The sequence below is a fragment of the Oncorhynchus nerka genome, linkage group LG7 (assembly GCF_034236695.1).
Source record: "Oncorhynchus nerka isolate Pitt River linkage group LG7, Oner_Uvic_2.0, whole genome shotgun sequence".
NCBI lineage: Eukaryota > Metazoa > Chordata > Actinopteri > Salmoniformes > Salmonidae > Oncorhynchus > Oncorhynchus nerka.
Genome location: NC_088402.1, coordinates 25816765 through 25832661, shown reverse-complemented (window position 1 = coordinate 25832661; position 15897 = coordinate 25816765). Strand labels below are relative to the sequence as shown.

At 41.2% G+C, this 15897-nt stretch overlaps 2 protein-coding genes across 6 annotated transcripts; one reads left to right on the top strand and one right to left on the bottom strand.

The window, feature by feature from the left end:
* Positions 1-1393: 1393 nt before the first annotated feature.
* Positions 1394-6721, bottom strand: stpg1 (sperm-tail PG-rich repeat containing 1). 2 transcript variants are annotated; one of them, XM_029663035.2, is made up of 9 exons: positions 6632-6721; positions 6279-6377; positions 6070-6191; positions 5868-5966; positions 5437-5616; positions 2672-2783; positions 2372-2540; positions 1934-2124; positions 1394-1753 (listed from the first exon to the last, which is right to left on the bottom strand). In XM_029663035.2, exons 2-9 carry the CDS (start codon positions 6310-6312, stop codon positions 1680-1682), a joined length of 981 nt encoding a protein of 326 aa, XP_029518895.2. In that variant the 5' UTR covers positions 6313-6377; positions 6632-6721; the 3' UTR covers positions 1394-1679. The 2 variants fall into 2 exon arrangements, with proteins under 2 accessions (XP_029518895.2, XP_029518896.2); XM_029663036.2 differs by lacking the exon at positions 6632-6721 and having other exon boundaries at positions 5891-5966; positions 6279-6372.
* Positions 6722-6805: 84 nt separating this feature from the next.
* On the top strand, positions 6806-11976 carry LOC115131366 (chromatin modification-related protein MEAF6-like). Of its 4 annotated transcripts, XM_029663037.2 has the most exons (9): positions 6806-6970; positions 7483-7598; positions 9299-9386; positions 9508-9553; positions 9688-9856; positions 10593-10622; positions 11142-11210; positions 11400-11433; positions 11576-11976. In XM_029663037.2, the coding sequence occupies exons 1-9, from the start codon at positions 6881-6883 to the stop codon at positions 11588-11590; spliced, it is 657 nt and encodes a 218-aa protein (XP_029518897.1). In that variant the 5' UTR covers positions 6806-6880; the 3' UTR covers positions 11591-11976. The 4 variants fall into 4 exon arrangements, with proteins under 4 accessions (XP_029518897.1, XP_029518898.1, XP_029518899.1 ...); XM_029663038.2 differs by lacking the exon at positions 10593-10622 and having other exon boundaries at positions 6810-6970; XM_029663039.2 differs by lacking the exon at positions 11142-11210 and having other exon boundaries at positions 6815-6970.
* The last annotated feature ends 3921 nt before the right edge of the window (positions 11977-15897 follow it).

Here is a 15897-nt window from a genome sequence, read left to right as displayed (position 1 = left end):
TCTGTGCAATAATAGTGTTTAACATGATTTTTGAATGACTACCTCATTTCTGTTCTCCACACATACAATTATCTGCAAGGTCCCGCAGTCAAGCAGTGAATTTCAAACACAGATTCAATCACAAAGACCAGGAAGATTTTCCAACGCCTCACAAAAAGGGCACCTATTGGTAGATGGGTTTAAAAAAACAGACATTGAATATCCTTTTGAGCATGGTGAAGTTATTAATTACACGTTGGGTGGTGTATCAATACACCCATTCACTACAAAGATACAGGCATCCTTCCTAACTTAGTTGCCAGAGAGGAAGGAAACCACTCAGGGATTTCACCAATGGTGACTTTGAAACAGTTACAGAGATTAACGGCTGTGATAGGAGAAAACTGACGATGGATCAACAACATTGTAGTTACTCAACAATACTAACCGAATTTACAAAGTGAAAAAAAAGAAGAATACAAATATTCCAAAATATGCATCCTGTTTGCAACAAGGCCCTAATGTCATACTGCAAAACATGAATACAAAGTGTTATGTTTGGGGCAAATCCAATACAACACATTACTTAGTACCACTTTCCATATTGTCAAGCATAGTGGTGGCTGCATCATGTATGGGTATGCTTGTAATCGTTAAGGACTGGGGAGTTTTTCAGGCGGGAAGAGAAATGGAATGGAGAAGCACAGACAAAATCGTAGAGAAAAATCTGGTTCAGTCGGTTGGTTCAGTCTTGCAGCAGGTAGTCCAGCAGTAAAGAGCGTTGGGTCAATAACTGAAAGATTGCTGGTTTGAAACCCTGAGCCAACTTTGTGAACAATCTGTCGGTGTGCCTTTGGGCAAGGCACTTAACCCTAATTTCTCTGGATAAGAGAGTCCGTTAAATGACTAAAATGTAAAACACTGGGAGATTAATTCACCTTTCAGCAGGACAATAAACTACACTTGAGTTCCTTACTAAGAAGACAGTGAATGTTCCTTAGTGGCCGAGTTAAAGTTTTGATTTAAATGTACTTTCAAATGTATGGCAAGACCTGAAAATGGTTGTTTAGCTATGTTCAACAACCAATTTGACAGAGCTTGCAAAAGTTTGAAAATAATTATGGGAAAATGCTGCACAATCCAGGTGTGGAAAGCTCTTAGAGACTTACCCAGAAAGACTAAGAGCTGTAATTGTTGCCAAAGGTCCTTCTACAATGTATTGACTCAGTGGTGTGACTATTAAGATATTTCTCTTTTATTTTCAATACATTTGGTCAAATTTCTAAAAACATGGATTCAATTTGTCATTATGGGGTATTGTGTGTAGTTGGGAGTGGAAAAAATGGTATCTAATCCATTTTGAATTGAGGCTGTAATAACACAACAAAATGTGGAATAAGTCAAGGGGTATGAATGCTTTCTGAAGACACTGTATTGGAAATGCAATTACTGAATAGATGGAAATATGAAGTGATTTGTATCTTTCTCTTTAGTCACAGTGAAACACATGCATACAGTACATGGAATGCACATGAAAACATTGTACAAAACCTTCCTCACATGCAGAAACAAACTCCCACACCAAGCCACTCAACCACAATACAATTTCACATAAAGTACACTAGTAAATATATGCACAGTGTGGTGTGAACACATGCAAAAACACCCACACAAAAGCAATGTGAGTTGCTTCAAGTGCTTCATGCTGGAATCCAGTTGTTGGAGTAATTGTATAAGAAAGACCGCTTTGATGATGTGTCTGGTTCATAGTAACCTATAAACAAAAAGTGACATTAAGTTCAATCAATATCCTCTGTAGTGAAATGAAAGTTAAACATGAATGTATTCTTTTAAGAATACCAATAACAATAGTAAAAAATAATATAGTATAACAGAAAACGAAAAATGGCCACTATAACCGTTAGTGTGATAAGAAGGGTCATTAATACAGCACCTGGCCCTGGAACTCCTTGGCCGCGCACATCCTGGGTCCAACGGCTTGTCCCAGAAACAAACACGGCACTGGACATGAAGTGCTTGGTCGGTTCTCCATAGTTCACTACATCATACTGCCCAGGGCCGGGCAGGGGAGGGTTCTTCAGAAGAATCAGAGGGGGAGCTGATATTCCCAGGTAATGTCTCCTCCTTGGACAAGGGTTAAAGGGCATGGGAGAGGAGTTTAAGACCAGACAGATGTTATCAGAGAAACGATTACCCTGCTATTCTTGGATCCGTACTCATAAAGCGTCTCCCAGTAGGAGTGCTGATCTAGAATCAGGACCCCCCCCCCCCATCCCCCCCCGTCCCGTCCATGCAATCTTAAACATTCTGATCAAAAAGGCAAAACGTCATCTAAATCAGCACTCCATATGGACCCTGTGCTTTTACTCACGGTAGGATGGTTCTCCTGACTGGCTCTGGGGCCTGGTAGGGACTATAGGTGCCTGGGCCTGGGACATGGTTATTCACAGGGGACTGGATCCTCACAGAGTTGGACTTAAAGCAGGAGAGGGGAACCTTGGGGCATTTCTGAGTTATGGCATCATTGACTTTGTAGTGACCTTGAACAAGCAAAGATAAACAGTATCATATATAAAATCCTGTAGAGGAGTCGATGTAATGCAGTATCGATTAAAAATTATATTCCCAATTAGCAAAAATATAATGCTTTAATAAAAAGTGTAATACATACATGGCGATGGTCCTTTTAGAGTGTTTGAGCACATAGAACTCCGTCCAGTTGTTGACAGAAATACTGATTGAGCGGACACTAACGTGTTTGGCTTTACCCCATCGAAAGACACCTAAAGCATCAAGAATAAAGGCAAGTCTTTAAACAAAAACACTACAGTCATGGCCAAAAGTTTTGAGAATGACACAAATATTCATTTTCACAAAGTCTGCTGCCTCAGTTTGTATGATGGCGATTTGCATATACTCTAGAATGTTATGAAGAGTGATCAGATGATTGATCAAAGAGTGATCCCTCTTTGCCATGCAAATGAACTGAATCCCCCAAAAACATTTCCACTGCAATTCAGCCCTGCCACAAAAGAACCAGCTGACATCATGTCAGTGATTCTCTCGTCAATAACACAGGTGTGAGTGTTGACGAGGACAAGGCTGGAGATCACTCTGTCATGTTGATTAAGTTTGAATAACAGACTGGAAGCTATAAAAGGAGGGTGGCGCTTGGAATCATTGTTATTCCTCTGTCAACCATGGTTACCTGCATGGAAACACGTGCCGTCATCATTGCTTTGCACATGGATTGGGGCACCACCAGTACATAGCTTGCTCAGGAATTGCAGTAGGCAGGTGTGAGTGCATCTGCACGCACAGTGAGGCGAAGACTTTTGGAAGATGGTCTGGTGTCAAGAAGGGCAGCAAAGAAGCCACTTCTCTCCAGGAAAAACATCAGGAACAGACTGATATTCTGCAAAAGGTACAGGGATTGGAATGCCGAGGACTGGGGTAAAGTCATTTTCTCTGATGAATCCCCTTTCTGATTGTTTGGGGCATCCGGAAAAAAGCTTGTCCGGAGAAGACAAGAGGAGCGCTACCATCAGTCCTGTGTCATGCCAACAGTAAATCCTGAGACCATTCATGTGTGGGGTTGCTTCTCAGCCAAGGAAGTGGGCTCACTCACAATTTTGCCTAAGAACACAGCCATGAATAAAGAATGGTACCAACACATCCTCCGAGAGCAACTTCTCCCAACCATCCAGGAACAGTTTGGTGACGAACAATGCCTTTTCCAGCCCAATGGAGCACCTTGTCATAAGGCAAAAAGGATAACTAAGTGGCTCGGGGTATTTTGGGTCCATGGCCAGGAAACTCCCCAGACCTTAATCCCATTGAGAACTTGTGGTCAATCCTCAAGAGGCGAGAGGACAAACAAAAACCCACAAATTCTGACAAACTCCAAGCATTGATTATGCGAGAATGGGCTGCCATCAGTCAGGATGTGGCCTAGAAGTTAATTGACAGCATGCCAGGGTGGATTGCAGAGGTCTTGAAAAAGAAAGGTCAACACTGAAAATATTGACTCTTTGCATCAACTTCATGTAATTGTCAATAAAAGCCGTTGACACTTATGAAATGCTTGTAATTATACTTCAATATTCCATCGTAACATCTGACAAAAATATCTAAAGACACTGAAGCAGCAAACTTTGTGAAAATTAATATTTGTGTCATTCTCAAAACTTTTGGCCACGACTGTACTTTCATAGCAACATCTTTTGAGTAAAATGTTCAGTACACAAACATGTAAGCCTATTGTATACAGGAAATAAACATACAGTATTTCATATTTTACATTCCAATATGGATCTAAAACATGGCTTCCCTCTTCTCATCAAATCAAATTAAATGTTATTTGTCACATGTGCCGAATACAACAGGTAGACCTTACCATGAAATACTTACTTACTAGCCCTTAACCAACAATGCAGTTCAAGAAATATAGCTAAGAAAATATTTACTAAATGAACTAAAATAAAAAATAAAATAAAAGTGCACAATAAAATAACAATAACGAGGCTATATACAGGGGGTACTGGTACAGAGTCAATGTGCAGCGGTACAGGTTAGGGGTAAAGTGACTATGCATAGATAATAAACAGCAAGTAGCAGCAGTGTAAAAACAAAGGGGGGGGGGGGTCAATGTAAATAGTCTAGGTGGCCATTTGATTAATTGTTCGGCAGTCTTATGGCTTGGGGGTAGAAGCTGTTAAGGAGCCTTTGGACCTAGAATTTTTGGGCCTTCCTCTGACACTGCCTAGTATATAGGTCCTGGATGGCAGGAAGCTTGGCCCCAGTGATGTACTGGACTGTACGCACTACCCTCTGTAGCGCCTTACGGTCGGATGCCGAGCAGTTGCCAATACCAGGCGGTGATGCAACCAATCAGGATGCTCTCAATGGTGCAGCTGTAGAACTTTTTGAGGATCTGGGGACCAATACCAAATCTTTTCAGTCTCCTGAGGGGGAAAAGGTGTTGTCGTGCCCTCTTCATGACTGTCTTGGTGTGATAGTTTGGACCATGATAGTTTGTTGGTGACATCAAGGAACTGGAAATTCTCGACCTGCTCCACTAGGGCCCCGTCGATGTGAATGGGAGCGTGTTCGTCCGTCCTTTTCCTGTAGTCCACAATCAGCTCCTTTGTCTTGCTCACGTTGAGGGAGAGGTTGTTGTATAGGGTCTAGGGTTTCAGGATGATGTTGTTGATGTGAGCCATGACCAGCCTTTCAAAGGACTTCATGGCTACCAATGTGAGTTTTACAGGGCGGTAGTAATTTATTTTCACTTATTTTCACTTGCCAGTTGGTCCGCGCATGCTCTGAGTACACGTCCTGGTAATCCGTCAGGCCCAACAGCTTTGTGAATGTTGACCTGTTTAAAGGTATTCTCATATAACCTATGTTGTGAATAACCTTGAATACTGCACTTACATGATATTGATTAGGGGCTGGTGTCTTGTTCTTAGGGCCATCATGTTGTACAGCCACTGGTAGTCGGAAAGTTCTGGAGCCTCCCCTGCCAAAGCTGTGTTTGTGGATCAGAGAGGACTGCAGGTTATAGGCATTTGGTCCTGGGATACCTCTCTGAGGGTTACGGGGAACTCTGACAGCCTAGTGGAGAAGAGAAGATGCCCTAGGTAAGCGTTGTAAGTATGGCAGAGGACTGGGTTTTAAGAGAGTATAGACCTACCTAATAATCTATAACATAAGCTTCATCGGGTTTCTGAGATCCTAAGGACACTTTATTTGATCCCTATTATCGGTAAAGTTTGAGAATACATTTAATTAAAATCTCATGAGGATTCTACTGATGAGAACAAAGAGATTGAGGTTGTGAGTAGGGTATCATTAACATGTCTGACCTGGGATGCAAAGCCTCCTGTACCTTTCTTTGAGAAGGAGGGGCTGCTGATTTCAGCAGGCCTGTGAGACATATATGTGCCTGGCCCTGGGTTTTCATTCTGAAACCACATTTGAAAATCATATCATAATAGGACAATTATTGTGTTGGTTGATTTATTGATTAGCTGGAGGACTGATTGATTAACTGGTTGACATATCTACCTGACTGTCTTCTGAAAGGAACCTCTTAGCTTGTGACAAGAACCCTTTCTTATCCTCATTGCTTATCACCACTGTTTGGTATTTGGTGGGTATTGATGATATGTATCCTGGAAGTTTGCAGCCTAGATGAATATAAAAAGAGATATCTGAAGTCTGAGCAGATCGTTACTTAGGTCTACAAAGGATGAAAGGCAAAAAATGACACTTACTGTCATTCAATCCTTTGTGTATTTTGCCCATCATTAGCTAAGAGACATTCAACACAACTGGAGGGACAGGTGCCCGATGCATTTGCACCGCCTGACAATCTGTTTAGAAGGGAAGAGAGTTTGTAATGGCAACGATACTGCAACATCTAACGTTAGCATGTTAACATTTAGCTGACGACTAGTAGCCACAAGCTAACGATTTGCAAGGTAAATGTAGCTCGATGATCATGATAAAACAAAAGTAAAAAATAAATTTAAATAATTTCAGAAGGATTTAGACTTTTGTTATGATCATCGACCTACATTTGCTAAACACGCAAAGTGATCATAGGATGCAATAATTTATATCTTACCAAACTGCTGTCACAGTAGCCAGAAACACATTTCTGAGTGAGGATACAGTGTTTCCGCATATGATATGTTGCCATGACAGCGAGTAAACGTTCTTGGCGGAAAGCAAAGAGGGTGAGGCCAGAGAATTAAACATATTTGGCTCTTTGCACGCAACCTGTCATCTAGCGCCTACACGTGGCGAATGTTTTTACTGCTTATTTGGCTTCATCATTGAAGACGCGCGGCTGTTTGTTTTTCGAAGATTCATCATGGCAATGCATGCAAAAGCGACACCACCACAGATTCCCGACACACGTCGGGAACTCTCGGAGCTGGTCAAGAGGAAACAAGAACTTGCGGTAAGTGAATTAGTTAGCTACGTTTCCATTTCGCTAAATATCTTGCTATATGCGTATATTGCTGCATCTTATGCTTTATTTGGAAGTTAGCTTGCTAGCTAGCTAACTAACGTTAGGCCACGCTAGTTACTACGACGAGGCCTCGGCTTTCTACCTACATATTTGTGGCTAACTCGTTAGCTAGCTGCCATACTAATTGAGTTATCGAACATTAGTTAAAATGTAACATGCCTTTATTGAGCATGGTGGGTATAGATTATTTTACTCCGGACTCAATGTTTATGTACAATGTGTCGCTGGGGCTAGTTACTATGTAGTAACTTATTTTGCCCACAAGGAGCAGCCAAAACCTACTATGCGCATACCCTCATACTGTACATCATGGCTCTGGTTCCAGAAGTTTCCTCTTTTATCTGTGCTGGTACAGTCTCTGGCTATATTGTAATAACACATTCTGTCCGTTTCATAAACCACAAATGCAAAGTCTAATGCCTTTTGCATACTTTCCACAGGAGACGTTGGTGAACTTGGAGCGACAGATCTATGCATTTGAGGGCAGCTACTTGGAAGATACCCAGATGTATGGGAACATCATCAGAGGATGGGACAGATATCTCACCAACCAAAAGTAAGCATGACATGGTACAGCACACTTAGACATGAAAAGTGAATAGTTGATATTGAATCATCAAGCCTGTGTTTGCAGTCTACAGTTGAAGTTGGAAGTTTACATACACTTAGGTTGGAGTCATTAACTTGTTTTTCAATCACTCCACAAATTTCTTGTTAACAAACTATAGTTTTGGCATGTCGGTTAGGACATCTACTTTGTGCATGACACAAGTAATTTTTCCAACAATTGTTTACAGATTACTTCACTTATAATTCACTGTATAACAGTTCCAGTGGGTCAGAAGTTTACATACACTAAGTTGACCTTGCCTTTAAACAGCTTAGAAAATTCCAAAAAATTATGTCATAGGCTAATTGACATCATTTGAGTAAATTGGAGGTGTACCTGTGGATGTATTTCAAGGCCTACCTCCAAACTCCGTGCCTCTTTGCTTGACATCATGGGAAAATCAAAAGAAATCTGACAAAAATTCTATAATTCCACAAGTCTGGTTCATCCTTGGGAGCAAATGCCTGAAGGTACCACGTGTATTATTGTTTGTACAGATGAACAAGTATAAACACCATTGGACCATGCAGCCGTCATACCGCTCAGGAAGGAGACACGTTCTGTCTCCTAGATAGAGATGAATGTACTTTGGTGCAAAAGTGTAAATCAAACCCAGAACAACAGCAAAGGACCTTGTGAAGATGCTGGAGGAAACCGGTACAAAAGTATCTATATCCACAGTAAAACAAGTTCTATATCGACATAACCTGAAAGGTCGCTCAGCAAGGAAGAAGCCACTGCTCCAAAACCGCCATAAAAAAAGCCAGACTATGGTTTGCAACTGCACATGTGGACAAAGATCGTACTTTTTGGAGAAATGTCCTCTGGTCTGATGAAACAAAAATAAAACTTAATGACCATCGTTATATTTGGAGGAAAAGGGGGTGGCTTGCAAGCAGAAGAACACCATCCCAACCGTGAAGCACGGGGATGGCAGCATCATGTTGTGGGGGTGCTTTGCTTCTGGAGGGACTGGTGCACTTCACAAAATAGATGGCATCATGAGGTAGGAAATTATGTGGATATATTGAAGCAACATCTCAAGACATCTGTCAGGAAGTTGAAGCTTGGTCGAAAATGGGTCTTCCAAATGGACAATGACCCCAAGCATACTTTTAAAGTTGTGGCAAAATGGCTTAAGGACAACAAAGTCTAGTTATTGGATTGGCCATCACAAAGCCCTGCCCTCAATCCTATAGAAAATTTGTGGGCAGAACTGAAAAAGCGTGTGTGAGCAAGGAGGCCTACAAACCTGACTCAGTTACACCAGCTCTGTCAGGAGGAATGGGCCAAAATTCACCCACCTTATTGTGGGAAGCTTGTGGAAGGGTACCTGAAAACGTTTGACCCAAGTTAAACAATTTAATGGCAACGCTATAAAATACTAATTGAGTGTATGTAAACTTCTGACCCACTGGGAATGCGATGAAAGAAATAAAAGCTGAAATAAATCATTTTCTACTATTATTCTGACATTTCACGTTCTTAAAATAAAGTGTTGGTCCTAACTGACCTAAGACAGGGAATGTTTACTTGGATTAAATGTCAGGAATTGTGAAAAACTGAGTTTAAATGTACTTGGCTAAGGTGTATGTAAACTTTCGACTTAAACTGTATTTACCCTGTTCTGTATTGTTCCGTTATAGAAATTCCAACAGCAAGACGGACAGAAGAAACCGAAAGTTCAAGGAGGCAGAGCGTCTGTTCAGCAAGTCCTCTGTCACTTCTGTAGCAGTGAGTGGTTCACCTCACTCTATCCTCTGCCTGTCCTCTCAATATGTTCATGCTAGATCGTGTATGATTGCAACAATGTATAAATGCTGAGTCTGACCAACTTTTCGCCTTTGTTGAACAGGCTGTCTGTGCACTCGGTGGGATACCAGATCACATGAATGAAAAGCGTAGGTATTTGGTTCAGAACAACTGCATGCAACTTTTTTTGATTATTATATATATTTTTTTTACCACAGTGCATATATCTGTGTGAGATACTGATAGATGTGAGTGTGACATGCTGCTCCATTGTGTGGGACAGAGAGCGACACGTCCCCAGACCTCCAGAACCAGGAGAATGAGCCCAGTCAGGAGGACACAGAGGATGCAGATGGGGCCCTGCAGGACCTCAAACCTCAGAAGGCTGCATCCTCTTCTTCAGGCAGTCACCACGGAAGCCACAAGAAGAGGAAGAACAAAAACAGACACAGGTACTTGACCCTAAACACAGCCCCCCTGGTCTAGGCTAACTCCTAAATACATCCCCCCTGGTCTAGGCTAACTCCTAAATACATCCCCCCTGGTCTAGGCTAACTCCTAAACACAGTCCCCCTGGTCTAGGCTAACTCCCAGGGGGCTTTCAGTAGGACACATTGCTGTGGAATGTTCAGGTGGCAGGTAGCCTAGCAGTTAAGAGTGTTGCTCTGGATAAGAGCGTCTGCTAAATGAGTGAAATGTAAGATTAACTGAACATGGCCCTACTGTCGAGTCTGAAATCTGTGCTGTGCTCTCTCACTCTTTTTGATTGCTATGGATAATGCACGTTGTCTCTGACTGAAGTTTCTTTGGCCAAGCTACTAAGCTTGTACTGCTTTTGTTTTTCTTGGGTTAGCAACACACCATTTTTAAAAGTTGTCAGGGTCAGTTTGATGGGGTGTACTAGTGTATAAACATCTGGTTTATAGCAAGTGGATAGTCTTTGTTTGTGTTGGAGCTGGAATGTGAGGAATAGTAAGCTTATCACACCTGTTTCTGTCCACTGTGTTATATGTTTTTATGTAGCTTAATATATTTAGCGCCAGATCTGCTCAATAAGATACGCTTCATTTTGTGAAAAGACAAAATATTGTTGTAGGTTAATTTTACAGATATGTAGGCATCCCTTTAGAGTGAGTCAGGCCGGTGTACTAACTACTGCTGCTCTTTCCTCCCCTAACGCTGCCCCAGCCCTTCTGCCATGTTTGATTATGACTTTGAGTAAGTCTCCAATTTTACTTCCTGCTTCCTGTGGTGATACATCCTAGCTACGTACCACTATTCCCTACATAGCGCACTGCTCTTGGGCTCTGGTCAAGGGTAGTGCACTATGTAGGGATTATGGTTCCATTTGGGATACAACCTCCGCCTTCTTTGACCCCATCCTGACTTTCCCACTCTCTCCATCCCTCAGCTCTCTGTTTTGCTTCTGTCGGTTCATGCGTCCTCATAGATTCACTATCATTATTGCATGTCCAAATCTTCAACAATGTCCCAAATGATACCCAATTCCCTATTTAGTACACCACTTTTGACCAGGCCCCATACAAGGAATAGGGTGCCATTTGGGGATGAACCCTTCATTTCTCCAATCATGTGTTGTTTATAATAAAGTATTAACACCTAGCTTCTGTAGACTCAACACTAGATTATTAAGTGTTTATGAATCATAGGGGCTTAAACACTTCTTCTATAGAAGTTTAGTGTATTTCTTGACCCTTCATGGTTTCATTCCAAAAGGTCAAGTTCCCCTAATCCAGTTATGAAAAAAGCTGCTCTTCCTGCCAAAATGAGATGGGGAGGTCAAAGGTTGAGTACAAACAAACATATTTCGCTGCACCACAGGTGTTCATATGGTGCTCTAGTGGTCTTGTTGTGGTTTGGTCTCTTAGCTTGAGTAACTGTAGTGGTGCTTGTTGTCCCCTCTAGTTACCGTTGTATTTGGTCAAACCTGAAATTGGCCTACCTAACACAACTCTTGCATTGTTTTGTTTTTAGATTTGACATGAAAGTGAACAAAAAACCCAGAGTGGTAAGCTATTCATTTTGTAGGACGACATAACATTTAAATGTCTGCTCATTGCTTGCATTGAGCTATTAATAAAGAAATGTGTTATTAGAAAGATGTAGATTCTGCTTTTAATTCTGTTGTCTATATTGTCCTTGTTCCACAGGATTATTCGACTTGATCAAGTGGCCAGACAAAGGTCTATGGTGGAGCAGAGAGCCCCTCTGAACTTTAACTGTCTTTATTGTGTACATTGCATGAAACATTGCCTCTCACTTGCTATCAGAAATATTTCTGTTTCACGATTTTCCTGCAGACAAGGTGTGTTATTGCATGTTACTCAAGACGCAGGTGGGGGTTGGATAACACCTTATTGTATAGGGTTGAAAATGCACTATTTATTATGTAACTCCCACCATTTTTCTCTCTTTGTAACAAAAAGTTGTTTTACTTCGTATTAGTCATTGTGTAGTTTTGTAGCTCTAGAATATCCCAGCTTCTTTTTAATCTTTTTTTTATTTTGAGATTTGTTTTGCATAAGATTGTAATAAAACCTTGAAATTACAATACATTTGTTTATTGCTAAAAATCTACGCTTCAGTAAATCATTAGTCACCATCTGTCTTTACCCTGTATTCTTCAGTAATAATACAGCAGGAAAATCAACACAGAAGCTAGTTTATTATCATCAGATTTCCCCTCGTCTGACAGCAATTACTGCCTGGTTTCTTTGTGGTGTCTTCATGGCTCATTTACGTACCAATTACAGGCCAATGAGCTCAGACGAGCCTCGGGGATCCTAGGATGTCTCCCAAGTCTTATTGGATCAGTCCTAAATAGCATCACCATTACCTTTTATAGTGCACTACTTTTGACCAGGGCCAATAGGGCTCTGGTCAAAAGTAGTGCTCTATATAGGGATTAGGGTCCCATTTTGGACGTAACCATTCACATTTGTCAGTAATTCCCTCATCCCAGAGAAGATGTGCAGTCGGTGAGATTCTGGAAATGGTATCAAAACAATGTTCACATTCAAACAGTTTTATTCTGACCCCAAGTATGATTAAAAGAACACTGTTTACACAGATATGAAGTCATTATGGCATTCCTGTGGGGCAGTTCTCATCGACTGAGTTTGTTTTATGAAAATAGTGACAGTTTGAGTGAACCAGATGACAACACCATGACAGCCTATCCCATGCTATTTCTAGAATGTTCCCTTGTTTATAAAGATCAAACATGATGCGTACTGCATAGTATTGAAACAGGTTGGTGAATACAGACTCCTGTTTTGAAATGCAGGATGAAAAGATGGTAGTAGTAACCTTTTTAAAGTAGATATGCAGGTTTGTTAGTGAATGTTCTTGTACTGCCATTGTGCAACACCACATTCGTTCACTAGGTAGCGCTACTTCATAATGCATGTTCAAAAGACCTCATTGCTTTAACTGCCTTTCAACCACAGGATTTCCATATCATAACCAAAAAGTATTTTCCCTGTTCCACATTTGGCTACTATGAGTCATAAGTGTTTAAATCTGCCATCAACCTATCAAATGTATGGTTCATGCTGTTCTTAAATTTTCTGTATTGCCTAAGATATTATTGATTAGGGTGTCCTCTCACCAATATTCTGCCATGTCAACTGTATTATGCCATCATGGCACACCCTGCACTTCAAAGTCCTTTGCTACCACAGCTTCTGGGCTTGGCTCACGGGTCTCTATGTATCCCAAATGACACCCTATTCCCTATTTACTGCACTACTTTTGATCAGAACCCATATGGATCTGGTCAAAAGTAGTGCACCACATAAGGAATAGCGTGCCATTTGGGACAGCCTGTACCACCTCAGTCTTGACTCAGAACAGTGTTCAAGTCATATACAGTATCCCTCAGTTCTGTCATGTGCAGTACATCAGTGAGGTTAGTCAGAACACTGACCCATTATGATGTAGTGACTTACACGTTAGTCACAGGCTGAGTCCCCAATGGCACTTTATTCCCTACATAGTGCACTACTTTTGACCAAAGCCTTATGAGCAGGGAATATTGTGCCATTTGGGGCATGGTCTGAATGGTTTCAAGCATAATCTCTCTGGAGACACCCAGGCAAAGCTAAACTGCTGACATTAATGATGGAGAGGCTGTCTGGAATAAATCAATCCCTAGAATGCATTCTTCGGTTTTATGCTATTCTCCCTCCACACCATGTTAGTCACGTTTCATTTGGAATGTACTATAGAATTACATTATGTATTTTTAGCTGCTGCTTCTTTCCAAGGTGAGGCCTACCGCTCCTCTTGCTTTGGGTATTATTGTTGGTGTAGGGACTTGGGGGAGAAAGATTTGGGTTTTTCTCTAACAAATGGGTTTCATTTTATTCTCTAGCTTTTACCTCACTCATAATCCCTCATGAAGAATGATGGTGTATTTCAAATGACATACTTCTTTCTTTCCCTTCTCTATCCAAACCACAGTGTCTAGTCCAAATACATGTCCTCCCCTCCCTGTCACTTCCCATGTCTTCAGCCATGCAGTCTGACATGATGAGTTTGTGGTTCGAGCAGGTCACATTTCTGTCCATGACTCAATCATGTGTCATAGATAAAAATGTTACTCTGTGTTCTGTTGTAGCAATATGATCTGTCAGTTGTTTTATGCTCCATCCAAAACATTCTGATCGGAACAATAGACTGTGCGAAGCAGCTTGAAAAATACAATTACTACAGGGTCGGGCCATTTCTATTTTGATTCCAGCCAGTACAGGAAATTCATAAACTAAAGACTAATGTTCCGGAACAACTGGATTCCTCGAAATGGCACTAGTTGTATAACTGGTTCCAGTATGTACTCTCTTGTGACAGACTTTTAACATAAATGTTAACCACATCAAGTACAGTGCCTTGCGAAAGTATTCGGCCCCCTTGAACTTTGCGACCTTTTGCCACATTTCAGGCTTCAAACATAAAGATATAAAACTGTATTTTTTTGTGAAGAATCAACAAGTGGGACACAATCATGAAGTGGAACGACATTTATTGGATATTTCAAACTTTTTTAACAAATCAAAAACTGAAAAATTGGGCGTGCAAAATTATTCAGCCCCTTTACTTTCAGTGCAGCAAACTCTCTCCAGAAGTTCAGTGAGGATCTCTGAATGATCCAATGTTGACCTAAATGACTAATGATGATAAATACAATCCACCTGTGTGTAATCAAGTCTCCGTATAAATGCACCTGCACTGTGATAGTCTCAGAGGTCCGTTAAAAGCGCAGAGAGCATCATGAAGAACAAGGAACACACCAGGCAGGTCCGAGATACTGTTGTGAAGAAGTTTAAAGCCGGATTTGGATACAAAAAGATTTCCCAAGCTTTAAACATCCCAAGGAGCACTGTGCAAGCGATAATATTGAAATGGAAGGAGTATCAGACCACTGCAAATCTACCAAGACCTGGCCGTCCCTCTAAACTTTCAGCTCATACAAGAAGAAGACTGATCAGAGAAAACTGATCAATTTTTCAGTTTTTGATTTGTTAAAAAAGTTTGAAATATCCAAAAATGTCGTTCCACTTCATGATTGTGTCCCACTTGTTGTTGATTCTTCACAAAAAAATACAGTTTTATATCTTTATGTTTGAAGCCTGAAATGTGGCAAAAGGTCGCAAAGTTCAAGGGGGCCGAATACTTTCGCAAGGCACTGTAGTTGGCCAGCATTCTCATGAGATTTGGTTCTGTGTTCTGAGATTACTTGTAGTATAACTGTCCCCAGGCTCAATTGTAGAGAGCTCCGGCTGGGGACAAGAGTACTTCTAGCACAGTATAGTGTGTTGTGAATGTATCCTGTTACAGACCCTAGTGCATCATGTGAGGCCTATATCTCAGTGATGGCCTGTAGGGGGTCACATTATGTGAGCCTGATTTATTTTGCAGCTGCCACCGGCAGAACTGTTGAATAGGTTTCGGTGGGGCCTGTTGACTGCATCCCCAGCCCCAGCCTGTATCCCAATTGGCATCCTATTCCCTATATAGTGCACTCCTTTTGACCAGAGCCCTATAGGGACAAAGCCCCAGATTAACTAGTCTATAATGCTCAGATCTCTTTGGGTGTTGTGGCCACAACCGTGGCTGATAGTCCTCGTGGGAACAAACAAGGCCACTTTCTAACGTCTCCGCAAACAGGGTCAGCCATATTCCAGGAGAAGTCATGGGAAAAAAATATTTAAAAACGCACAACAACATTGCCCTTGATTTTCTTTCTAGATTGTTGATGTCATCTGATAGGCTTTTGTTGCGATGAGAATCAAGCTTGTTACGCAGTTAGTATTTAAAATGTGGGCTCTTCGACATGGCTTCGACATAAGCTTGATCACAAAACACACATGTACTGTTTTGAACAAGAGATACATTTGAATCTATTACTATTATTTGTAATTTCCAGTTCCTGGAAATCATGCATATAGGAATCATGCATATAGGAATCATG